At 39.6% G+C, this 26,504-nt stretch overlaps 2 protein-coding genes across 5 annotated transcripts in view; both read left to right on the plus strand.

The window, feature by feature from the left end:
* Positions 1 to 331: 331 nt before the first annotated feature.
* slc35g1 (solute carrier family 35 member G1) lies at positions 332 to 8,315 on the plus strand. The gene is made up of 5 exons (XM_031751903.2): positions 332 to 949; positions 2,340 to 2,520; positions 3,451 to 3,585; positions 3,749 to 3,945; positions 5,205 to 8,315. The coding sequence occupies exons 1-5, from the start codon at positions 631 to 633 to the stop codon at positions 5,618 to 5,620; spliced, it is 1,248 nt and encodes a 415-aa protein (XP_031607763.1). The 5' UTR covers positions 332 to 630; the 3' UTR covers positions 5,621 to 8,315.
* Positions 8,316 to 15,025: 6,710 nt separating this feature from the next.
* Positions 15,026 to 26,504, plus strand: part of plce1 (phospholipase C, epsilon 1) — a 93,538-nt gene continuing 82,059 nt past the window's right edge. For all 4 annotated transcript variants that reach the window (XM_039616854.1, XM_039616853.1, XM_031751914.2 and 1 more), the window contains exons 1-2: positions 15,026 to 15,189; positions 22,997 to 23,082. The gene's annotated coding sequence lies outside the window, so the exon portion shown is untranslated. The remainder of the gene's footprint in view (positions 15,190 to 22,996; positions 23,083 to 26,504) is intronic.

Below are 26,504 nucleotides of genomic sequence, written 5' to 3' on the forward strand. Positions count from 1 at the left end.
CACCACATGGTGGTGGGAATAAAGGATTTAACATTACTGTTTTCACAAGGATACCAATCTATTAATGAGCAAAATGTGTGTTTCTTGATAAAAAATACTGTCAAAATTAATTCAAGCTAAATAAATAAAATCCTGAAATCTCATTATTATTGTGAACTAGGTTTACATTCAGAAATGAATGACAAACACTAAAACTAATTTTTCTGTTCAAGGATGCAAGTAATAAAATAAACACAAACCTACAAACAAATAGAACTTGTAAACTTTTGCGTGTGTGGACAGAGAGACCATTGTAAGGTTTATGCCACAGCTGCCATAACAATAACAGTATTGGAAATGACCAAGTCTATATTTCTGTAATGGTTAGTTCACCAGTAGAACTTCTTTAATTAAAAATGTAAATGTATGAAATGGGCATGGACGTTTAGGAACATTTTAGTTGCCTAGGAGACTTGGTTTGAGTCCACTTCTGCCCCCCCGTGGGTAAACTGAACACCGCACAGTCGTTAACAACCTGCCCCCTGAGATAAGATTAGTCATTAACCTCGTCTTCTCAGTCACTCAGGACACCGGGGAAGTCGCACGGTACTCTCACTGAGGCATGCTGCCGCTCAGCCGTCGCATCTTAGCATGGCAGACTGTAACCACTGCACGCACGAGCGGGCTTTATCCGTAGAGGCCGACGTTACGGTGGCGTTTTACAAAGTTGACAGCCATGACAAAAACAGCGCCTACGACCGACAAGAGCCTGGCACTAACGACCGGGCACCAGAGAGGATTCATCTGCGGAGCAACGGCCGAGCTTCGTGCGAGTATGATGATGAAGATGATGATGATGAGCAACTGGAGGTCGCGAGAGGAAGGGGAAATTCACTGGAAAGCAGCGGCGAGGAGAAAACGTCGTGCCCACCGGCGTTTTGCGTCAGAAGCAAGCCCCCATCCCCAGAAGGTAGAAGCGCACGCGCACGCACTTACAGTTAGCATAAAGTAATCGGCGTCTCCCGCTTTTACGACTTTCTCCTGCAGATAAACTTCGTCGTGTGACTAAATAATGTACTAATACACAAACCGTGACTTCCTGCGTAGCACCACGTTATACAATCGTTCAACGTCACGTATCGGTGATAGCGGAGATATCACGTGTATGCTACTGGCCTATAACTGTAATACAGTCAAGTTGGATTACGCACAATTTTTATATAAACTTATAACATCTTTTTTTTTGGGGGGGGGGCTTATTTGATAATAAAACATCCGTTAAAACACCCCATCTTATTTGTATGGTTATTTATTTCAGAACAAACTGGTAATGTTAAATAAAGTTATATACCAAATTATACTTAAAATATGATAAAACTATGTTCATCTTACAGTGATTCTGCCCAGTAGTGAACCTGGTTGGCTGGTGAAGCTGGTGGCCCAGTTGTTTGATAAGCCAGCTTAACATTTTCCATCGTGCTATAAAACGGATGCATGACTGTGCACTTTTCCAAAAGAGAAAAAAAACAAACCAAAAACGTGCCTACTTTTAAACAGGAGGTGGTTTATACATACTGATGTGAATTCTCTAAGACTAACTCTAAGTTTCTAAGTTTAACTTGTATAGGACTTGGTCCTGTTTTACCACTGGTATATTCCTGTACAAGGAAGAAGGGGGTTTATATTAGAAGTTGACAAGGAAGTAAGAAATTTCCACAGGACCTTTACATACCAGTTTTACTTTATTGCTTTTTGGTTACCTTTGTAGCTGGTGCATAATTGCTAAGTAGAACAGTACAGGGTATAAATTTGAACTCCCATCTGGTCCAGCTGTACACTTAAGTTTTTACAGATGTTGAATCAAATTATGTAATTAAACTATTATGTAGTTAAAATCAAAGAAAATTCCTTCTATAAAAGGATTCTATGACAACAAGTCTTACAGTACTGCTTTACTGTGACTAAACATTGCCGATCTTCTTCCTCGCCTGTGGCTTTGTACAAAGTTTGGAAAGCGAGCGGACTGGTGAGTACAAAGAAAAATCCTTGTTTAACCTCAGGCTGAAAGTCTATCCCTGCACACATATCAGTTCACAGTCAGGGTTTGCAAACACCACAGCCCACAATTTGGCATATCTTTTGTTTTATGGTCTTTGCAGCTGAATTACCCAGGCCACATGGGGTTCAATAACATATTCTGCTCCTAACTTCGCCATCCAATATGGAGTGCTGTATTAAGAACAACATAATATATTTTTATAATTAAAAATGTAAGTGATTTTCTTCTTATGGCCCTTCTCTTACATTCTTCTGTCTTTAGACTTACTTAAACTAATGCCTTCTTTTCTCTTTTTCCACAGGCCCAGAGAAACCAAATAGATGCCCAGGTCTTGGCTTGTTCTATGCTTTCCTGTCCACAGTTTTCTTCTCCATCATTACCCTCTTGGTGAAAACTATAGAGGGAATTCATGCTATAGAGATCAGTGCCATACGATGCTTCTTTCAGATGCTGTTTGTCACACCAATAATCATCTATTGCAAGTAAGCACGATAGCTGGTTTAAGATTTACACAAGCTGTAGAGTATATGACATAATTAAGGCCAGTATTTTTTGGTACATTTTCAAACCAACAATGTTTTTGGTTTGAGCAGATTATAAGAGGATAAAGTCAAAGAGATGGCGCATATCCTCACCTGTAATTTATCTGTCATTTTATCCCCTTTCACCAGGCACATGTCCTGATTTCACTGTCCAAACATGAGGTTTACAAAATATTGTTAGAGATTTGTTTTATTCCCCTCACTGTTGTTGATGGAATAATGTGCATTTAAATTCAGTGTGGGAAAATGTTTTGAATAATACTCCCACATCAAGTTATATAGCCACCTAAAATTAACTCCCCATTTCATAATCAGAGCTTAAGTATAGTCAAGTATATTAAACAAACCACTTGAGGTGTAATTTTTACACATACATAGACTAATATGCCAACAGGCAAACAAAATATAATCAAACTGGTTTGGCGGTGATTTGGCGGTGTATAAATAAAATTGAATTGAATTCTTTTTTCCCCTTTTTTCCCCCCTGTCAATTTATTCCACTAGCTTGGTTTGATTCCTTTAATACTGAGAAATATAACTTAAAAAAGGCACTGAACCTTGTCACCCATCCTTCTGTTCATCCTCCACATACATTTTAACTTTGATTTATCATTTACAGATCTGCCTCTCTTCCCTGTTTTCAGCAGCATCCACTCATGCATCCATCACTGTCATTCCCACATTACCTAAATGCATCATTTTCCTTAGCCATCCACTAATTTGTCATCCCTTAACTCCCTACGGTACTCGCATTTTCTCCATCCGTCCCTCCCTGAAATTTCAGTTTATTACTTCCTCTATCAGTCATTGTAGTCATCCTTCCATTCAGCCATCCCTTCATCCATCATCCTCATATCTCTGCTCCTCCAGGACAGGTTTTCTTGGTCCCAGAGATAAACGTTTATTTTTGATGCTTCGGGGTTTCCTTGGTTCCAATGCCATGATCCTGCTCTTCTATTCAGTTCAGCAGATGCCGCTGGCAGATGCCATCGTTATCACATTCAGGTGAGAGCTGCTTCAAAGCTCATTTATTACGTATCACTTCAAATAACGCAAACACTACAGATGCATTGCATCCTCCTTGAATTCATCAGCTACATTTACGCTTTTTCCATGCTTTTTTTTTTTTTCCTTTTTAACTCTTTCTCTGATTGAACCCTGCCCCCAGTAATCCAGTCTTTACCTCCCTCTTGGCTTGGATCTTCCTGAAGGAGAAATGTACAATCTGGGACTGTGTTTTCACTGTTTTTACCCTCACCGGAGTCATCCTCATTGCCCGACCGCCATTTCTCTTCGGCGAGAATGTTCATGGCATTGAGGGCGACTACACGAACCACATCAAGGGAACCATAGCTGCATTCGGAGGTGATATGATTTATCCAAACATTTACACTGAGTATTTTGCTGAGGATTTTGTTTGCTCTTATGGTCAAGTTGGCCATGGCAACCAGGGGAACTGAAACACATTTGTATGAGAGGGTGGAGTGCAAAATGAATGGAGGACAAATGGATATGTGGCAGATCAGATGAACAGTATCTGAAAGTCACGTCCTAATGAAATAGGAAATATTTTGGCAAAGACTTGACATAAGACCTAAGAGACGTATCTGGACCTTAGGATTATCCATCTACTGTTTACTGACACTCAGTTGCAGGACGAAAAGGTTTGCCAAATTACACAAGAGCGCTTGCCTAAGAGAGTTCAAGCTGTGTTAAAGAATAAAGGTGGTCATACCAAATATCGACTTTCAAGCTTATTAAGCATTGTACAGGCTTTGTTTCTGCATTTCATAAATCACTGCACCTGTTTCCAATTTCTCTAGCAAAATGATGGTGATGGGTGGCTCATGACAATAGCTAGCAAATATAGGAGCCTCCTATGCCACTCTGTAGAGGCATAATGCATGAAAAGAAACCCTAAAGTGATTTAAACAGGAAGGTGAAGGGAAAAATTGGCCATGTTGATGAAAATTGTTTGTTTTCATACCAGTGAAGTTACACTGGGGTCTGTGTGGACGGACTTTTATTAGAGTCCGCCTCAAGTGGCCACTCAAGGAACTGCAGTTTTTGGCACTTCCATGTTGGCTTTATATGTATGTTTTTTAAGAGCCAGCACGTTGCTGCTTGATTGAATGCTAAACATGGGTGACAGATTGTTTCCAGTCAATTGTGGCTGGGCTCAAAGCTGTCTTCTTTCTTTTGTAGCAGCTTATTAGTTTCTGTAAAAGAGGTTCGTTAGGTTTCAAAGCATGATACCCATATTGGATTCTCACTGAGTAACAGTTTGGCAAACATTTTATGGACTCATTCATTTCGAAATTTCAATCTTTGAATCAGCAGGAATGATTAGGAATGCACAGATGTTAATACTATATAACAATAAGTAATAATGTGATCACAAATGTCACACGACGAACCTCAAACATACGGGTTTAGGACAACATTTAACCTCAAGTAATTCAATCAGTTTAATAATAGCTTTGTAGCCCTGAAGCAATAGATCCGAACATACCCTTTAGCTGTCCTTCAAGTCTAAAGTGGTTCTTATGTATTTGATCATTGTTATTATTCTGCAGATTGATTTATTCGCTCTGTGTCTCTCTCAATGGTTAATTTATGTATAGGAGCAATTGGAGCTGCGTGTACATTTGTTATTCTTCGCAAGCTGGGCAAGAGTGTCCACTACTACATCTCCGTGTGGTACTATGCTGTCATCGGGTTAATCGAGTGCATCATCACCGTATCCGTCCTGGGTGAATGGAAAATCCCATTCTGTGGCCGCGACCGCTGGATGCTGATGTTGATCGCCATCCTGGGTATTGCAGGCCAGACCTTCCTCATAAAGGCTCTGCAGATTGAGAAGGCCGGACCCGTAGCCCTGATGAGAACTGTGGATGTGGTGCTGGCGTTCATCTTCCAGTTCATTTTCTTTAGCCGTGCACCGACATGGTGGAGCCTTGGGGGAGCGCTGTGCATCGTGGTGAGCACCAGTGGAGTAGCAATAAGGAAGTGGTATAATAGTTCCCGTAGGAACAGATGAGCAGACGTATCGTCATTTTAACTATTGATTACTATTGATTTTTTTTTCTCTTTACCATCATATGGTCTTAATTAACTTCTTATTTTACTTGTTATTTATATGCAAACCTGAGTGGAAGTTTAAGCTCTTTATAGAGTTAGAAGCAGAATTAGATCAGACCCAGTCTAATATGGGGCTGTTTTGGCTTGTGATGTATTCAGAAATGAAGTCAGTGCATCTATACACGTTGATTCTAAGAGTCAACCTGTGCAATTTAATGCTTGTATTTTTTTTTTTAATTAATCAACAGGTTTAGGTTTTTTTTAAAGAAACGAGAAAAAAAGACTTCTCCTCAAAACTGTACGCGGATCCCTGGAACTAGTGTGTATATGTACACAGTATAAATACAATGAAAAACATCCAATTTACTCCCCTTTTACTTTAACCTGAATAAAATAGCCAAAGAGAGGATAGCATAACCATATTATACTAAAAAGTGTGCAAATTTTGATTTTTATTATGATTTTACTCAAAAACAGAAAAATGTTTGAATCTGTTCAAGCTAAGACTACAACTATGATCGCTCTGCCATCGACAATGACAACAAAAGAACCACAAAATCAAGAAATGCACTTTAATACAGTCAGTCACTACAAATAATACAATAAATTCCAACATTGTCATGCTGTACTATTTTCTCAGGGATTTCTCAGCAGGGTGTGATGTTGGTTAGCACTCCTAGTGCTAGTCACTGGACCACTTGTATGTCCTCCCTGTGCATTTTTCTCCAGGTTCCCTGTCTTCAACTTTGCAGCCCAACCTCTAGCTGTGCACTGTGCAATATTTAAAGTGCCTTATGTAGGAAAGTTTTCCTTAATAAAGCGGCTCAGATCTCAGATAACTGTGCAAACTGTGCAAATACACATGAAAATGAATAAGAATTAGGGTGCTAAGAGAATTTTGTACCTAAAACACTAACTCCCACCCCCGCAATAGGCTGCACTGATTTCTTTATCAGCACAAGAGTCAGATCCTGTCATCACCTTGTGCCATTTTAGCAGGCAATTAGGGCATAATCGGTTCAGAAATATCTTTTCTATGATGCTAAAAGTGGGATGTCATTTGTGCTTCGTCTCTGCCAGAGGGCAGAGCAAGTGTGAGTAACCTGTCACTATAATTCAGCAGATCAGCTGGTAAACAACTGCGCACAAAGATCGCTTAAAGTATCTTACAATAAAATCTTGCTCATTTATTTCAAGGAGGTAAAGCAAAATAATGAGAGGTGAAACGGCATAATGAAGCGCAGGTTTGTTAATATAACCGTGCTCGTCAGACACCCCTCATTACTCAGGTGAATAGCTGCAAAACAGTTAGACTCAGTCTTCTATTTAAAGGCATATGTTCTGGTTTTGACCTAGTAGGGTTTTTTTTTTTTCATTTCTTTGTTTTTTTAATGATTTTTAGTTGATTTATAAAATCCCAGCAAATGTTATAGAGACTTTAAATATTTGAAAGCACAAATATAAAAGCTTCTCTGCTAAAAGCAGTAGTTTTTTTCTTTCTTTCACACTCAAAGAGTGTTTTTGCTGCCTCTGATGTATGATTTATGTCTAGAAATCTGGCTTTCCAGCACAGCTGTCTCTATGTTTTGTGTTTGTATCTGGTAGAAATTATTTTGGTATTTTTAACATTTAACAACAAGTTTCCCAGTGGCACGACCAGCGAGGTCATTTTCGCAACTGCAGTCCCGTATTTGACACAATTTAATTGGGTCCAATACAGCTGGAAAGGGAAAGCAATTAGTGGTGCTAGACTGCTACTCTATATCCTGCGGTGTTGTCTTTGCTGTTTTTCACACTCTCCTCTTTCTGTTTTTTTTTTTGTTTTCTTTTTTTTTGTTCAACTTGTGGAGAACTGTGTCTGCAGCACAACCTGCACAGTCAACACCCGTTCCGGCTATAATTATTCCTCTTATGCAGTAAATGTTAGTGTGCACACTGTTGCTTCTATGCAATGCGACAACTGTTTCCTTGTGTTATATAAAAAGTCCAGCTGGCTCATGTTGGTCCTGTAGGACATGACACGGTGAGCTGTAGAAGACTAAAGCAACATAAACTTTGTGTGCAATATAAAAATGCATTTTATCTACAGAATTCGCTGTGGTTGAAGTAAATCCCAGACGTGCTCTGAGATATTATGTAAAGAAGAAGCACTCAGTTTTATTGCCAAAATTAATTACTGATTCAAAAAAACATATTAGCTTGGAAATTAGTTGTCTCACTCGTTTTTTTTTTAAGGAACTAGTAGAAAATAAAGGCACTGTGACATTTGTCAGTTGTTCATGCATGTGACAGTCACATCAAATGTCCACAAGTTAATTTTCTTAAGTGTGTTTTGGTTTTACATTGAAGTTATTATTATTATTATTAGTTTAAATGACATGAATGCTGGTAGTGTGAGCACAATGTGTTGTTTTTCATCAGCTGGTAAGGTGAACAGTCTCAGGACCTACAAGCCTTAAAAACCTACTGAAGCTGTTTTTATACTATCCTTATTATTATTATTATTTATATCATCATTATCATCATTATTATTATTATCATTGTTATTTCTGCAATGTTTTACAGAAGCTCAGATGTATGTATTTCCACACAGTGAATAACTTTTTAGTATATTATAACTTAAAAATAAATCTTATTTGAATTTCTAAGTCTTACCCTTTGCCTCCTGTCTTTCCTCTCATAAAGCACTTGACCATCACTTCTTATTAAATCATTTAAATGTGACAGAAGTTTGTGGAATGCACACAAACTGTGTAGAGGTTTTGTTTCTACTTAAAACTATTGTCCAAACACCCATGGTGTTAGCCATAATGCTCCACTAATGGCTCAATAGGTGACAATGGTACAAACCAGGCCATGGGCAAAGAAGCTTTCAACAAACCACTGAGTCAGGTAGCTGTACTGCTCAGAATAGAACCTGGCTGAGTGAACACTTGTGTGTTCATACTGTGGCTTTTGTTTATCACACAACACGCAGTTGTGAGAGCTGTGTTTTTCCATGCATAATAACCGAGTTGCATTTGTACCACAGTAGAACCCATATCTTGCAAAAAGCAAAGACTTGTGCCTTGGGTTTAGGCACAGTTGCAGGGTAATTCTTCAGCCAGGCACTGAGCTAAGTGAAGTGTGAAGAGCCTGAACTAAAACAGTAGCTCTTTGTTTTTGAGGTAAAGAATAAATTTGAAAATTAAAGACAAAAAACGCCCCAAAACATGTGCAACAATGGCTTTGAAGCACCCCGCCTCTGAAAGAATATCTGGAGGAAATAATTGGAAATATTGCTTTGTTTGACGTTGTAATATTAGTGGTACAGGCTACTTTCAAATATGCTTACCTTAACAAGACTTCCTAAATAAAGAGGCAGTGTCATCCAGCAAGATATCTGGAGAGATAGCCAGCATCTGGATAAACATGTTTCATAGGATCAGCAGCAGATGGCTCCATTTCCACTCTGCTATTAGTTGCGTTTGTGCTTCAGCTACAATGAATACTTTTCTCATCAGTCTCTTCATTATAACATCACCGGGACAGCAAGGAAGTCATGCATATGTAACGGTTATGTTCTGACGGCAGAGGGCAGGATCCACAAAAATAAGGACGTGCCCTTGAACGCATCAGTAGTGCCACTTAAAACTTTGAATGGGTAGATGAGGATGAGGAATAAAAGCAGTCCAGTCTACATTAAATAAACAACAGTTAAAGTAAAACTGAGGCCCTCAGTGAGGCCCTTACTATGCGAAGATCCTCACGTTGTGAGAGAGTGTATTTTTTTAATACAACAGTGATTAAAAAGAAAAACAGTGGTTTTGGAGTACGATTTCACTTGTGTTTTCTCGTCTCTCACAGGCATCAAGTCAGTAACATAATCCATGCCTGCCTACATGGTATCTTCAGACCTATGTTTCAAATGGTGTTGTCACAAAAGTCATCTTCCACGAAACACGTGGTCCAGCACTGCAAATGAGATCTATCTACAAAGTTCCAGCACCTGTGGAAGAATGGAGCAGCCCTTTAAAATGAGCACTGCGCCTCCAACAGAATCCAGGAAAAACACAGTGCTTAAATTTTTTTTTTTTTTTTTTTTTTAAATATGAAAAGTTGCCGTTTGTTCCGGACAGTCACTTTGTTCGAGAAATCCTGTTGCTGTTTGTTCCGGGCAGTCATGACACTCAAAGCGTGCCTGAGCTTGTCGAGGTATAGAGGCTTTTTGCCCACGGGCTAAGGTTTCCTGGATAAATCCGTGAGAAATGGAAGGACTTTTTCCACAGCAAAGTGAGACTTTGCCCTCTGGCATATGTGTGTGTACTGACTGTTGCTTCAGTTAAGCTTAAAAACTGTTATCTTTTTCTTTTTAAGATGTCTGAAACATGTAAATATGAAAAGAGGGGCACGTGCTTAATCTACAGTCACGAAGGGGGGGGGTCCTTTATCTTCTTCTTATTTTTTTATTTATTTTACGTTGTTTTCCACAAAAATACGGGAGATAATATTCTCCCCAAGAAATCCTGCATTGCATTTAATGCTTCAGTTAGATTTCTGAATTTACTTTTCAAGAGGATAAAGATTTTTATCAGATTTTAAAGTAGTGTGGCGAAGCTTTAGGTCACATTTGACTTGCTGGAAGAGCTACCCGCCCTCTTTTTTTCTTTTTCTTTTTTTTTTTTATCACCAGGGAACCAGGGATTCCCAAAGGTTTTGCACTTTGCACGCTCCTGGGTGGAGGAGAGTTGGAGGGATGGAAGGGTTGCACATTCCTGTCGGATGGCATAAGACTTCCCATCAATGGAGTGGGTGAGGAGAGGGGGGGATTGGGAAAAAAATCCCTCATTTTCCAAGTTGAAATAGATGCAGTAATACGCTGTGAAGTGGAAAAGGGGTATCTCTTTTCGCGCACGTGCTTTTCGGCCCGCCGCTCATTTTAAGTCCCGGGCGGTGATAATCGTTTAAAACAATGACACAATCAAGACACCCCCATGAATCCCGCCTTTATCTGTCGGAAGAAAGCATTGCGCGATTCCAAAACTATTCGTCTTTTGATTGAACTAGTGCCTCACAGTGATCTGGCTGTTTCGCCGAGGTGAGATCTGTGTGTGTGAGACACGTCAAAGGATGGCAGCTGATGGCAGACGCTGCACCGGGGCAGCTATTTACCGGAGTCGGCTGTCAAAATGATTTCTGCGATTGCCCCCTGAGTTAAACCAAATGGTCATAAAGAGCTTTCCAAACGTTTGACTGGAGTGAATCATTCTGGGCTAGTGGCAACAACGTATAGGACATGCGGCATAAATAAGTGAATGACTGGCTACGGTAAGGAACTGCTGCCAGACATTCCAATGGAGTGACACACACACACACACACAGTAGGCCTGCTACAGGGAGAAGTGTTATTGTCCTCCTGTCTACGGCTCAGTTGGCTAAATGAGGGAAAGCAATGCTGCCTTCGGGTGCTATTGGCTATATTGCAGTTACGGGAAATACTGCGGTTAGGCTTGATGCGTTAAAAAACAGTCATGATGAGAGCAGGCAAACACATATACAGCATTTACCTGCATTGCCATTTCAATTGAGTTTTATCTCACCTCAAGGTGCTTTATAGTGTGAGATAAAGATCCTAAATTATTATAGAGAAAACCCCAGCAATCAGACGAGCTCCTATGAGCATTCACTTGGTGACAGTGGGAAGGAAAAACTACCTTTTAACAGGAAGAAACTTCCAACAGAACCTGGAGGGGAGTAGAGGTGTGGGGGAGTGGGGTCATCTGCCACAACCTCATTAGGGGTAATGGACAAAGCAAAACAGAACAAAACACATGTTGTGGAACAGAGCCAGAGATTAATAATAACTAATGATTAAATGCAGAGAGGTCTATTAACACATATTGATTGGAAAAAAAGGTGAACGAAGAAGAAACAGTGCATCATGGGAAGCCCCCAGCAGCCCAGGTCTATTACAGCATTACTAAACGAGCATTCAGTGCCCCAACTATATGCTTTATCATGTTTTGAGCCTAATCTTAAAAGTAGAGTGGGTGTCTGTCTCGCAAATCCAAACTGGGAGTTGATTTCACAGAAGAGGGTCCTGAAAGCTGTAGGCTCTGCCTCCCATTCTACTTTTATATTTTTTATTTATTTATTTTGGTCCTTAAGATAAGATGGGGCCTGATTATTGAAGTCCTTGTATGTGAGGAGAAGGATTTTAAATTCAGTTCTGGATTTAACAGGGAGCCAACAAAGAGAAGCCAATATGGGAGAAATATGCTCTGTCTTTCTAGTCAAGGACTGCTCTGCCATCTTTTACAGTAACAAATATGCATCCAGTTTGATTGTGCTGATCCTATATAGAGCATATTCACTATATAAAACAGGGATTATAAATTATCCTGTGCAAAAGTCTTAAACACCCCTCCTCAAACAACCCCGTAATTATCTATTTAATGATCTTATTGTAGGAGCAGACTAGGCCTGAGAACACTACATACTAAAATAGCTTAATTAAAGTACATGCCTTCCCATCCACTTTCCCCACCAGCAAGGAAGAAATACAGCACTGATGCCGCTCTCAAACTTTAGCACTTTTAGTAAAGTAAACTTTTAGTAGAGCAAATTCTTGTGCAGATAAGGAATGGATGAAAAAGAGGTGAAATAATAATAATAATAATTATAAAAAGAATGAGATAAGTGAATTTTTGGCTTTGGACCTTTACTTTGGCAGGATTTTTATCGGGTCTTGGTCCCGCCTAAGATAACATACTGCCCACTCTAACTGAGATATGAGCCAAACAGTGGCACTCATTGTTTTGCAATTTTATTGAGTCACACACAATACTAACAAATCACTCATTGCCCACTTTTTTGGGTATAGTGTTTCAGCTGCTGTTAACATGCCTATGTAATCACCCAATAACATGGATCAGTGCATTTAGACAAGTAGACTTGGTCAAATGAGTATCATTGAAATGGTACAATATACCTCAGTGTTGTTCCTAATGATGTGCATCCCTTTATGCACTGCCTTCTCAAAGACTGCAGTGAGTTTACTGTACTCCACAGTCACCAGATCTTAATCCAGTAGAGCACCTTTGGTATGTGATGCAATGGGAGATTCATGACATGGATGTGCAGCTGACAAATAAGCAGCAACTGTGTGATGTAAACATGTCAGTACGGACCAGCATCTCTGAGGAATGTTTCCAGCATCATCCTGAATCTAGGCCACAAATCATTAAGGCAGATCTGAAGGGAAAAGGGTGGTGGGCCGAACCAGTGTACTTATATTAACTAGACTAACATGTTTAGATTTGCCATCTTATTTCGTAGCTAATTTAAGTATTGTGTTTGAAAGAAACAGTTAAATGAAGGAAACACATCTGAATACCTAAAGATGATTTTAACAAATAACTTGTTGTAGGCGAGCTTTTTGATTAAACTGCTTTCTGCACAACAAATGGTCACCATAGTTAGGCTGTTAGGTCCATTAACATTGATGACAGAGGGCTGAGTCAGTGAGAAAGGACTGACTTAGTCACAGTTATCAGAAGATAAAGTCAAGGTGGGCCAGACAGTAGAGCAGGAAAGTGAAAGGTCAGGAGGACATACTGGCTGGGGCAAAACAACAACACCTGAAGTTCATTAAGGATAAGTATTGTTTAGGCTAGGGCACTGAAGTTGTGGGATCTGGCACAAACTTCAGAGCATGACACCAGCCTGTGAAGGGAATCATCTGCTCACCTCCACAGGCCCTCCATGATCCCGGCAGATCGAGGCAGCCTTTCGCCTTCCAGAGGGCTTTATTCTTTTCCCCTTATCAGAGACATAATGATCATTTGTTTCATTGATGGACTGCCTAATCTTCAAAATTCTGTCCTGATTTATTGAAATGGCTATAACTAGGACACAGTATAGCTGGATGCTAGGGTATCCGAGTCATGCCACGGGCACAGATGTGCTAAAGAACGTTTTTAGCTTTAAGGCTGCCTTCAGCGACGAGCACCTCCTTCTGGTTTGTTTTTTCTGGCATATTTTGATAAATCTGGTAATCAGAGCGCCTCAGTTTCAGTCTGGTTGAAACTGAATTGATAAAGAAAGGGGAGGTGGATTTGCACTTTTAGCAAAGTAAGTAAATAAAACAAATTCATGAGCAGAGCAAATCGTTTGAGAAATCAGACTTTTAGTTGATTATGTAGTCTACATTTATGCAAGTGTGTTTGTATATGTGTTCGAATTCAGTTGGAAAGGCTTTTATTTCACCTTCTACACACTGTAATGCTATAAAACTTTAGAGCCCTAGGTTACACATTGCTTCGTATCCACATGATAGGTGCCATCACTTTTACTCCTGCTCACGCTAGTTAAAAGCTGGCTCTTGTCTGAGCTTTCACTTTCCCACTCTGTCTGGTCATCCTCCATCTCATCCCCTGATGAGAGGCAGTATGTCCTGCTGTCCACCACAAAGGACACTGAATAGAAGTTTTGCTTTGAAAGGGTTAAATTTACTGTGCATTTCTCAAATCCTGCTAAATTGACATTCAAAATCTCAAATTGAGGAATCAATTTGGTTTGTAGCAAAAGAATCATGAAATCTGCAAAAATGTTATTATTTAACCTCATTCGTTCCCATTAAAGCATTTCAAAAACAAATTTCCGTCTTGTCTGTAAGTTAAACCCCCATGAATGTGGTACCACTAGAAAGCCCAGGATGTTCTTTTCATATACTTTCTATAATCAGGGGTGTCAAACATAAGGCGTGGGGGCCAGAGTTGGCCATGCAAATACTCCAATCTTGTCCAACTGGACAGTTTTGGCAAATGTGAAGGAAAACATAAAGTTTGGACTTTGAACTATAGTTTGAAAGGTTGTATAGCTTTATCTTTACAGATAAAGGCCTCCTATGTGGCCATCCATGCTACACCCAAGTAATTTGGTAAAAAAAAAAAAAGAAAAAGAAAAAGAAATGACAGTAAAGTTCCTCTTTTTTCCATCTACAATAGAAGTTTCTGTTTTTTTATTTTAGTGAATTAACAAATACTTTCTATTTTATAACTCAGTAAGTTTTATATAGTTTTACACGAGTATTTCTTACAACTTAAACACAAAGAGTCATACTGCCAGATGTCTTTAATTTACTACAGTAGCTTGTCTTTATCAAGTAGAGATGTCCTGTTGAAATTACGCGTTTTATTATATTAAGATATCTAAGGATTAAATGTGTAATTAAACTTTTTTACACTGAGAGACTTACACTTAATATCCAGCCCACTTAGCATCAAAGTGGGCTGTATTTAGCCCACTATGTAAAATGAGGTTGACATCCCTATTTTAGTGTTATGTATGCATTGGGAGTGCAGTATTCCGAGGGCCACTGAATGCAGCACAGCACTGAGCGGTTTTTCCCACCGCACACGAGCCGCTCCATCAACTGTATCGGCAAGAGTTGTGAAGCGAGTCAGTCACCGAAAACTTTGCACAAAGTGAGCCGTACATGTCTTCGTGCGGCGTTTAGGTGGATGCTGAGTGGATCTGACACGGCTGGTAAGTAAGTTTGTGTCACGGTGTCCTCATACGGTCAACTCACGTTGAGTTTAGGTAACCCGTGGTGAGTGTTTTGGTTGAGAGAGCGCGGCTTGTTTGTAAAGTTGGCTCGTAGCATCCGTGGTTCCCAAACTGATGTCCAGGAGTTCAGCATGTAGCCAAATGAGCCCGTTAATAAAGCTTGTTGCATTTTTTGACCCGAGTGCTAGAAATGAATGTAGGCTGACATTGTTTCACTTTTCTTACTGTGTTAAAAATGGGCTTCTACTGGCTTCTAACGAGTAGAAGCAGCACATGTGCTTTAATCCGCAGTGTTTTGTATGGATGCCTTATTTATATTAATAGCTTTGTTTTTTTTTGTTTTTATGTATTATTATTATTATTATTATTATTGATCTTTCGCTTGAGGTGTGTGTCCTCTCACGCGTGTTATTTTTGAGCCTGACAGGTGAGGTCACTGTTTGCACCCCTAGGCAACAGCGACCTTTGCCTGAGTTTCATGTGATGTTGCTTCAGAAGTTGCCTTTAAGTCAACAGGTGAATCTGTTCCGCATTCAAATGAACGAGAATCTGCAGGAGACACATACATATGAAGCAAGTAAACAAATATGCAAGGATATATAAAGATAATAGTGCAGACAACATGCCACAGTGAGAGATGCAAGCATGTAGTGAGATACATGCTTACGTGCGTGGTGTTTTTGAGCTAATAAGTAGATCTTTTTCTGGGCAGAGGAAAAAGAATCACCATGAAATTGAACGAGATGGGTATTGATAGAACTGAACGTCACAGCATTCATAAAGAGGGGATGGTTTATTTTACAAACACAACTTTTGCCTCTTCCCACATTAATATGGTTTGTTTTTGTGTATTTATTTAAGTTCCACCCAGTTTGTGTGTTTCGACATCACATCATGGCACATGACTGGAGCTGGGGAACACGGTGTCTTGAGATAGAAATCTGAAACAGACAGGAATGGTCTAGTTGGACTTGTTTCTAAAAAACTGGTGTGCATCCTCCCATCCATAAACTCAGGCATGTACAGAGGAAGTAAAGTACAGAGATCCTTGCCTGACTCAGTCAGACCTGACATTAGCTGGTCTTTAACCTTCCAGCTTCCTAAGTACAAAGTCTGTTTGATCCTGCAGATGTGCATGTAGCGTGTCTGGTGTGTCCATGCATGTTTGCATTCCAGGTTGCTCCTTCACGTATAGCACGCGGTGCGGTGTCTGAGGCAAACTATTTTCTCTGGATTGCTATATGCGAGGAAGGACCACTGGAAAAGAAGTTCTTTTGTTTTTCAACATATCACCATTAGTATGTGCACCTATTAACTGCCCCTTAATGCAAATGACTTATCAGTCAATCATATAGCAGAGACACTGTGCAATTAGGCCTGTAAACATGGTCAAGGCAACCTGCTGAAAGTGAAATGGAGCATCAGAATGATGGTTATTGATCTGGGTATTTCATAAAAAGGTGATCTACTGGGATTTTTCCGCACAACCATCTCCAGGCTTTACAGAGAATGGTCCGAAAAACAGAAAACACCCATGGAGTGGCAATTCTCTGAGCAAAAATTCCTTGTTGATGTCAGAGGTCAAAGGAGAATGACCAGACTGCCTTGACCTGACAGGAAGGCAGCAGTAACTCAAATAACCACTCCTTACAGCCAGAGTATGCAGAAAAACATCACTGATTGCACAACATGCTAAACCTTGAGGCAGATGGGCTACAGAAGCGGAAGACAACACCAGATGACTTTCCCAGATTTGATTTCTGCTGCCACATTCAGATGGCAAGGCCAGAATTTGGTGTAAATGACATGAAAGCATCGATCCATCCTAACTTGTATCAATAATTCAGACTACCGGTGGTGTTGTAGAAGTGCGGGGATGTGTTCTTGCCACATTTTGGATGCCTAAGTATCAACTGAGCATTGTTTAAACTCTGCAGCCTACCTGAATACTTTTGCTGTTCATGTCCATCCCTTCTAATGGCTGCTTCCACCAGGATAACACATTGCATGACTTGAAAGCTCAAATCATCTCAAACTGGTTTCTTGGAGAAGACAGTGAGTTCACTGTACTGAAATGGCCTTCACTGTCACCAGATCTCAGTCCAAAAGAGCACCTTTGTGATATTGTGGAACAAGAGATTGTTATCACAGATGCAGAACTAACAATTCTGCAGCAAATAGGTGATGTTATTGTGTCAATATGGACCACAATCTCTCAGGAATGTTTCCTGCACCATCCTGAATCTGTGCTATGAAGAATTAAGTCAATTCTGAAGGCAAAAAAGGGGTCCAGTCCAGTACTGGCAAAGTGTATATGAGTGTCTATGACTTATGCTGCACATTGGGTTACTTACAAACACTTTCCTTGCTTGTCTTTTGCTAGGAAATCACTCTCTTGCCTCTACAAACCACCACCATGCAGAGTTTTTTCAGTGAAAGAGGCACAAACAGCTGGGGCCAGTGTATAAAGCATGTGTATGCTGCATGAAATAGACCAGCTTGTAATGGGGCATACGTGAGGCCGACCAGCTGGTCAACCGGTTCGGGCCAAGAACATTGGAAAACAGGCGATTCCAGTCCTTGGCTGGTCGATCGTTGCACCTCTAATACAGACAAAAGGTGCTGGCATAGCAGACATGAAACGCCTCCAAACCAGTGCACCACTTGCATGTTAAACACAGGTTTGAATTAAATCGATCTGTCCCATATTAACCGTGTCTGATCTCACTATTTGAATCAGAACGAGACCAATGTCCGATTCAGATATCTGCCCTTTTGCCTGGTGGACAGACTCCAGCTTCACGTGTCACTACGCCAAACTCACAAATGCCATACCGGACTATTAATGCTTGCTGTGTGCCAGTAGGGCTGGGCCACTGGATGATGAGGCTCACAGTCCTCAAAATGTTGAGCTCAATCGTGGAGCTGAAGATTTGTAAACACTGCTTTATTCGATGCGTCACTGTTATTGCTTTCCAGTTAAGCTTATGTCATTTGTTCGGTCTTGCCTAGTGAACGACATCTATGAACAATACCACCAGTCCAGATCCCATGCAACAGGTCTGAGTGTTAAACCAGTTTTCCATTAACTCAGATTAATGTCAGGTTTGAACTTACCTTGATTCGGGCTTGTCTTGACAACAACTGGGAATTGACTAATTACCTGCACAGAATAAATACTTTACCAAGATCCTGACTGGTGCTGTAGCTAAAGCATATGTTTTCTCATACAGTTATTGGCCTTTTCCCCAAAATTTTATGTGCAGATTACAGGGAGGAGACTTCACAGATGAAGTTCATTTGATTTTAAGTAGGAAGCACATTGTTGTACAGAGAACACAAGGCTATAGTGAAAGTTTTGTAGCATATGTAAAGCGCTGTATGGCCACGGTTTTACATTTGTCATGCCACAACAGCGCTCTTTGTGTTGCTGCTGATACACGCGCGCAAACACACACACATTTACAAAGCAATCCCACTTCTGAGTCATCTTTTATTGTGCCTTTGTTTACGAGCACACGCTCACGCCACATATACACTGGTGTGCGTGGGCTCATCCACCGTGACAACACTCTTGGAAGCAGCCCTCTAACTGTTGGACACACAACCAGATATATGCACACGCACGCACTCACACAGCACCTCTTTCTCTTTCTGCAGTTTCCACTGGCGTCTCTCTCTGCCCTGCCCTCTAATCAAAGCCATATGTTCTCCAGATCCTTTGCATGAAAAGTCTGTTCTGTTCGCAGCACTGCTCTCAGTGAAACCAGCCACTTGCTTACTGACAGACGGAGTCACTGTAAAATTAAAATTAACCTGCAAAAGACTACAGATTTGAATTTCTGTTTCGCTCTTTGGGCGCTATCTAGGTCAATTTGACAGCAATATATTTTAATGACGGGAAGGTTCACACTTTAATCCATAATCCAATTCATATTCCTGTTTCTCAAGCACTTGTCTGCTTGTTTATAAGCTGATCTGGTGGATGGGTTTTAGCCCAATCTTAAAGAATCAAAGAAATTCTGTTCTTTAGCTTTGATTGTTCATGACGGATTCGGTGTACGTAGAATCCGAAACCTTCCCACTTTCGCTCATTAAAAGGGTCGTAACCATAACCTGCGCTCTTGTTATATAAACACCCATCAGAATCTGCACTGTGATTCATTTTAGGTCCCAAATGTTTAACAGTAGTTGATTTGAATGATTGTTGATACACACCTTAAATTACTGTAATGAAGGGATGTGGCATCCTGTTATTCTGGTTATGGATAAACTGCAGCGTCTTGTTATTTACAGGCCAAGTGGAAATCAATTTCAAATTTCTGCTCCAAATTTGGCCAAGTTCTGCCTTTCTGGTATGGCTCAGTTCTATTTCTTCACATTTTTTAAAGATAAAATTGTGCAATATCTTAATGTTTTAGCAGCAGAAGCACTACAGAAGATTTTTGTTTTGATTACGTTCGGGCATTAGCATGGTTGCAACACATTAACTGTGGCATTGATCCTTTTTCGGGGTGGAACCGGAACCACGTCGCCTTATGGATGAATGCCTATATCTTGAGCCAGATCAATACTTCTCTGCCCAAAATGCAAAGAAAACCCCACAACAACAAAAAAACCAACCCACAAATAAAGATGTCTTGCACATGTTGTAAACAGAAACATTCATTCTTTATTTGTCAGACGTGGTTTCTGTTACATTGTGAAACGCATATTTTTTTAAATCTTCCCACCAACGCCGACCTTCTTTTCTTCTTTCATTTTTCAGCTGTGAAAACTTTTAAGGAATGTGATTCTATTGTATTCGCTGTAGTCATATGATGCATCTTTTCTTCTCCAGCCCCATGTTAAAGAGAGAAGGAGGGGTGTTCTTTGTCCCAAAGAGTGCAAACTGCAGGAGGAGTTTCTGTTACTGGATCTTGCACTTGGCTGTATCGCACAGTTAGAATTTCCAGCACAGCTCCACATCATTAAAAATTTACTTGAAGTTATATAGTCTAAAGTATGTACTGGGTTCTTCGAAAGTAAATGATTTCATGGTTCTATTGGTTTTTAGAAGACTCTTTTTAACTTTCCCATTACGGCACCTCAACCTTGTGTTTTTGTTTCCAAATCATTTCTTTTTCTTTACAGTTCTCTTGGCATCAGCGAGGTATTTGTGACTAAAGAAATAATCTGCGTGAAACCTGGTTTTTTACTGTGTACAGTTGGGTGATGCGTCATCCTTCTGTACTCTTGTGACATCCTTTTTCTTTTTTCTGTGACCACCCCCCGCCCTGCACAACAGAGAAGGGGATTCCTTCTCTCCTTGGCCTACTCTTTGTGCTGTTGGAATGCTAAAGATCCAATGTTAAACCTCACTGGGCAGTATTTAGCAGAGTATTTTAGAGGCTCAGGAGGATAAGTGGCATTTCAGGTCTGTTTGAATGTAGATCTCGTTTTATGTTCAGACTTCTTCAGTGCCATTTTCTCTGACTGTCCTTTTCCCAATTACTAAGCAATATTAAAGTTTGCCTAAAAAGTAATCGTATAGTAGTAATCATATCAAGTGTAAAGAGCTTTTTTTTTTTTTTTTTTTTCTAAACCACTAACCACACTGTTCCTTTCTACCTCACTGATTGGCATTTGCATTCCTGCGCTCCATCTAAGGGTGAATCTAATGACATACTGGGCTGTGAGTCATCGTGTGGATGAGTTGTGAAATAATCCCTCATGAATGAAAATGAGAAAAAAAGGCTTTTATGCAAGACTCATGGCCCCCTGCTGAGGGGATTCACAGAGAGTGATTGAGGCCAGAGATTCAGAGGCTGTTCTACCTCCTGAGACAAACTCATTAAGCTAAATTGCTGCTCCTTTTGTTGCATATGTATGAAACAAAGGGTTGTTACACAAAAGGAGCATTAGTGTTCAAATCCACAATTTTGATAGGTGGAATGTCTTCAGTTAAGAAAGTGCCTTACTTTGAAATGTCAAATTTCAATTATGGCATTAAGCTAACATAGCAGTATATAGTGACACATGATACATACTTCTTCTTCAATCTAAAATCTGTCCAATTGTCATTATATTTCTAACTCTGAATCCAAAACTAATATCAGTGCATTGGCTTTTTGCTAAACAATTTATCTGGCCATTAATCGACTGTAACTTTAGAACTCAAGGAAATGTATTTCACATTTCATTTGGTAATACCAAACCTGTTGAACTGCTTCAGTCTTCATCACATACGTTCAGAGTATGAAAGAAGCTTTGTATAACTTGCAGTTCAAAATAATCCTTATGTGCTTAAGTTGTAGCCCCTCATCTAATGCCCGAAACAAGCTGCTTTAGCTACCTTCAAGGTCACGCACTCCTATGGCCAGCATTTGTTCTGATTGGATTTGCTTTGCAGGCAGAGGGTTTGAACAGCTGGTGGGCGTGCTTCTGTGCTAGCAGACAAACATGTCTTTCATATTTAAGATTTTCACACGAACTGACATCGCACAAGGCCATGTTTAGAAAGGAGAACAACCTAAAACTTCAGCTTTTGTTTCCAAAGAATTTCATACTCCTATATATGGATAGATGAATGGATATGCCAGAAAGTAAGTGAAGGAGTCCTGTGATGGCAAAAAGAGAGTGCTGATCTCAACATGACATGAGTCTGTTTGGGATTCTACAAAGACACACAAGAAGAGGGTAAATTCCGAAAAGCTGTTGTGGAAGACTGGGTTGGGAAAATCCAGCTGCTAAATATCTACAAATCGCATGCAACTGTGAAACTCTGTGCCAGAGTTTAATTTAATTTTTTTTTTCTATTGACTAAATTTTTAATTTTAAGTTGATTGATAAGCAAAAGCTATCCGTGGCTGTGTTTTTGACAATTACTCGATATTTCATGCGCTCCACTTTGTAAGCCAAACTGTCGAGATAAACGAGGGAACAGCCAACACACATAAAAACACATACTCAGCTCTTTGTCAACCATCTGACTGTGATTAGACCAGTTTTTTTTAGGACTTTCAGAGATGCTGAGATCATACCCTTTTGCTTTCATTACCATGTGTTGCACTTTATTGCAGCATGGGAAATAATGAACCCTATTGGATAGACTTGTATATAAAAAGATGTGCAAACCTTCAGCCTTTGCACTGTTGTGGTTGATGTTCACGAGTTTTCCTTGGGTCGTGTTAACAGATGCAAGCTTTCAATAACTGCAAGAGTTCATTCAATTATTTAACTTTTTACTTTATTGTTTTTCATCAAGTCTAAAACTGTAAATATTCGGTATTGGTTTCTGAGAGTCTTATGGCACTAAGAAAACTTCAGGATGTGACTTTAGGTTGAGAAACAGGCCCACTTTGTTTTTATTCTACAAAGATTAACGTGCTAATGAATATACTGTAGGTATAGGAGATTGTATAGGAGAAGTATACTTCCTAGCATGTCACAGTTTCACTTTAGAGATAAGAAATGATCATCATTTATCCCCCCCCCCCAAAAAAACAAAAACAAAACACTGACATATAGTGTATACCTCTTGACAGAAGAAGCCATTCACAAATATTTCACAGTGAGGAAACTCTGTGCCGCTGCCAGCTTTTACATTGTGTCACTCACTTGGATGTGAAAGCAAAACTTGTGTGAACCATGCTCAGACTCAAGAAAACATTTTTGATTGGCTGCTGAACTTGTTGTTGAAAGGCCATCCTTCATGTCATTTGTTGTCACACTCTCGCTCTGTTTAACACTCAAACACTTGCTCTCTTGCATTGATCCTGTCTCTGTCTCTCTCTCTTTTCAATAGACAGCAAGCGGGAATCCTGAATCACCTGGTAAATCGGGAGAATTAGAACGCAGAAAGCACCCAGAGCCACGTATCTAACTTTAAATGTAAGTATTGCCTCATTATAATTCCAATCAAATGCTGTAATCTTAAAAAGAGGATTTTTTTTTTTAGGTAAATGAGAAGCTTGGTATGAGGATTGCTGGAAAATATTTTAATAACAAGTGAAGTAGAAGTGATTGAGTGTTTTCTTGGTCAGTGCACTTGTCACTACATGTGACCTGATTTCCAGCGCGGGTGTGTGTTTGTGTGTGTGTGTTTCAGTCTGCGCTTTTAGCTCTAGGCTGAGATTTAGGCTGGAAGAGCCATTTACTTTCCCAGCCAGGGTCACAGTTCAGTTGATAACGAGAGCTACTTTAAACAGTGTGTGTTTACGTGTGCGTTTGAGTGCATGGTTGTTTTTATACCCTCACTTTCTGCACAGATTTGTCTGTTTAACAGCCATTTCTAGTCTGTAAATCTCACCTTTCTTGAACGCATAGGAACAATTTAGTTGTTCTATAAGTCATGAGTTGAATGCCAAATCTCACTTTGTTCGCACACAAATCCATTTTAAGCTACCGCTGTGTGGAAATGCTATCCTGTTGCTAATTTCAGAATGATTTGATGGCAAGAACAGCTGTCTATCGTGCACATGGCTCAGGATTTAAAGCTACAGTGTGCAGGTTTTTGCCTTGAGTAATGTAAGTGTTATCCCAGCACTGCCCTCATGACCCATATTTGGACAGGTTCATGCCCTAACATGTGTCACAGTTTGTTCATACACTTACATAAAGCAGCAGATGATGAACATGTGGTTTCTGTTTATAATGCCAGTGCTTTCTATATTTTTGAAGATGTCTTCTGCATATTTATTTCTCTACTCTTCCATTTTTCATTTTTTTGTGTTGTTTTGATTACTGTCATTGTCATGACTTGTCTGTAGAGTTTGTTAAACCACACCCAAGTTCAATAGCAGGTGCTCTACACATCATACAGGCAAAACTTGATTAGGGATTTAGGGCAGTTGTGAATAGAGGCAGGCACACACAGGTTTGCAGGAATATTTAGTAATATTGTATTATAATTGACACTTTTCGTAGTCATTATTTAGAAAATGCAATGTGAAACATTTCATTTGAGTTCATATCTAGCAGGAGGGACCATGTTGCAACAAATGCTGTAGCGGGAACTACTCTGGCAGGTGACTAATGTTGCACATTTTGTAAACTTTTGATATTTCTGGTTAAACGAGTTGGTTAACTGTGACGCACATAGGTGAGATTCATGTTGGCGCATAACGATCTTTGTCAAAGTAATAAAAAAAATTGTATCTAGTACCATAACAACTTGCTGCTAGTGATATTAGTAATATCAGCTCCTGGGGGTTGAATTTAATTTTCTTAGCCTAAACATACAGTAGCTGAGGCTTTTCTTGCAAGTATTACACAAGTGAGGTGACAGTTTTCTCATCTCATCGCCATGTCAGTAGGGCAAGTGTCAAAGACTGCTTCAGGCAGTTTGTGTCCATGTGTTGGAGTTTCGGTTAATAAGCACAATATTAACATTATTTGCTAGGATTCATTAAATTATTACATTATATAAAGCATGTTTGTCTTTTCAGAAGTTGCTATATTATAGTGTTACAAATGTTTAAAAAATGTACTTTTATATTTAAGTTCTGACGATATTTACAAATAGCACAATGACAAGATTGCATGTGGGCACTAAAGGTGGGCGGATCAGTCAGGCCTCAGTGTCGATACCAATGCTGGTATGTTGGTATGGCACTAGCCTGATAGGATCTATACTTTGTTTCTATGAGTTCAGTATGCATCCCAGTGAATTGTATTAAATAAATATTCTTATTTTAAAAGTCGGGTACGAAGTACGAATTTTGCGCTATGTGTTTTACTGCAAATTGCTGGAATAGTTTATGGAGAAAAATTTGTTTTATTATTTTTTTTGCACTTGATATTGAAATGAACAGACTTTGCCCATGTTTAGAAAATGGTGTAACTTTTGTAAATTATCTGTAAAAACTAAGCACACCTATTTGAGGATTGTGCTCACGTGGTATTTTGACCTGTTGGGTAAATCTGTCTCTAAATGTAAACTGTAAAGTCTACTTATTTTAAAATTATACTTAGGGAATCCTGCATCTTGGCATATCCTGGTAGCTAGTTTTTATTCTTTTACAATTTTCTCTGCAGCACTGATAAGAGTAATGCCGTGTCATCGGTGCACTGTCTGTTTCGTTTGTGTGAAATGTGTTCGGTATTGAGCACAGCGAGGAAAAATCAAGCAGTGCTTTCTGTAACTGTGGCTTCTTTAAAGGTTATAAGATTTCCCGTATTCAGTTATCAAATCAGTCCGATCAAAAAAGCCACAGTTAAGCTGCAAATCAGCAGTTGTTGGAGGTTAGATATCACTGCAGCTTACGAATGGAGCACTTGTCCTTTTTCATCCCTTTAGCCGAAGTTCTGTCTGATTGAAAGTAGCATGGAGCTTTGAAAAGACTTGAAACACATTCACCTTGATATGTGTGTGCATCAGTAGTCCTTTTTCTCTCCTGCAAACTCACACTAAATGTCTTGCTGGTCCACCCTCTCTGTGTCGGTCCCACATTCCTGCTGAGGCCCACACATTTTGGCAGGGAATAAAGGGCTGTGGTCACTCTAATTGTGAGGCTTTGGACGCTAGTTTTCGGATTTATTCATTGCTGGCCACCATGACGATACCATACACCACACAATTAGTATGTGTACATGTTGTGGTTGACTGTATCTGCTAAGGATATATTTCATAGTAACATGGTTCATAAATGTTCTCACTTTATTGCCACTGTGCTAGCAAAAAAACGTGAAATGAATTTTTCTTTATGTCACTTTAGAGAAATCCAAGAGTCCTGATTTATTGAACAATGTTTTGTGATTATTGCTAGCCATAAAATGAATTGTTCATGAACACAACTATGTGCATGAGCACATTGCACAAGTGCTACACCTTAAGAGATGAAGATATACTGTTTTATTGCCATTGCTGCAGCTGGGTTGATGAGTGTAAAATGAGTCTTCCCACAGTTCATGCTGTTTGTACAACCAGAGTTTCAACAAAGTTAGGAATCCATGTAAAACCATAATGCAACAATTTGTATATTTCGCAAACCCATTTTTTTTCAAATTCACAATAGAACATTGAAAATTGATCAGATGTTTCAAGTGAGACATTTTACAATTTAATGAAAAACACTGCCTTATTTTGTATTTGATGGGATCAGCATGCCTCAAAAAAGTTGGGATGGGAGCAACAGAAGGCTGGAATAGTAAGTGGTTCTAAGAAGAAACAGCTGGAGGAACATTTTACAACTAATTAGGTTAATTGGCAACAGATTGGTAACATTGGATATAAAATGATGGGTGTGTTAGAGAGGCACAGTTTCTAAAGATGAGCAGAGGTTTATCAAAGTTTCAGAATAACATTCTTTAAT

The sequence above is a fragment of the Oreochromis aureus genome, linkage group 8 (genome assembly GCF_013358895.1).
Source record: "Oreochromis aureus strain Israel breed Guangdong linkage group 8, ZZ_aureus, whole genome shotgun sequence".
Lineage (NCBI taxonomy): Eukaryota > Metazoa > Chordata > Actinopteri > Cichliformes > Cichlidae > Oreochromis > Oreochromis aureus.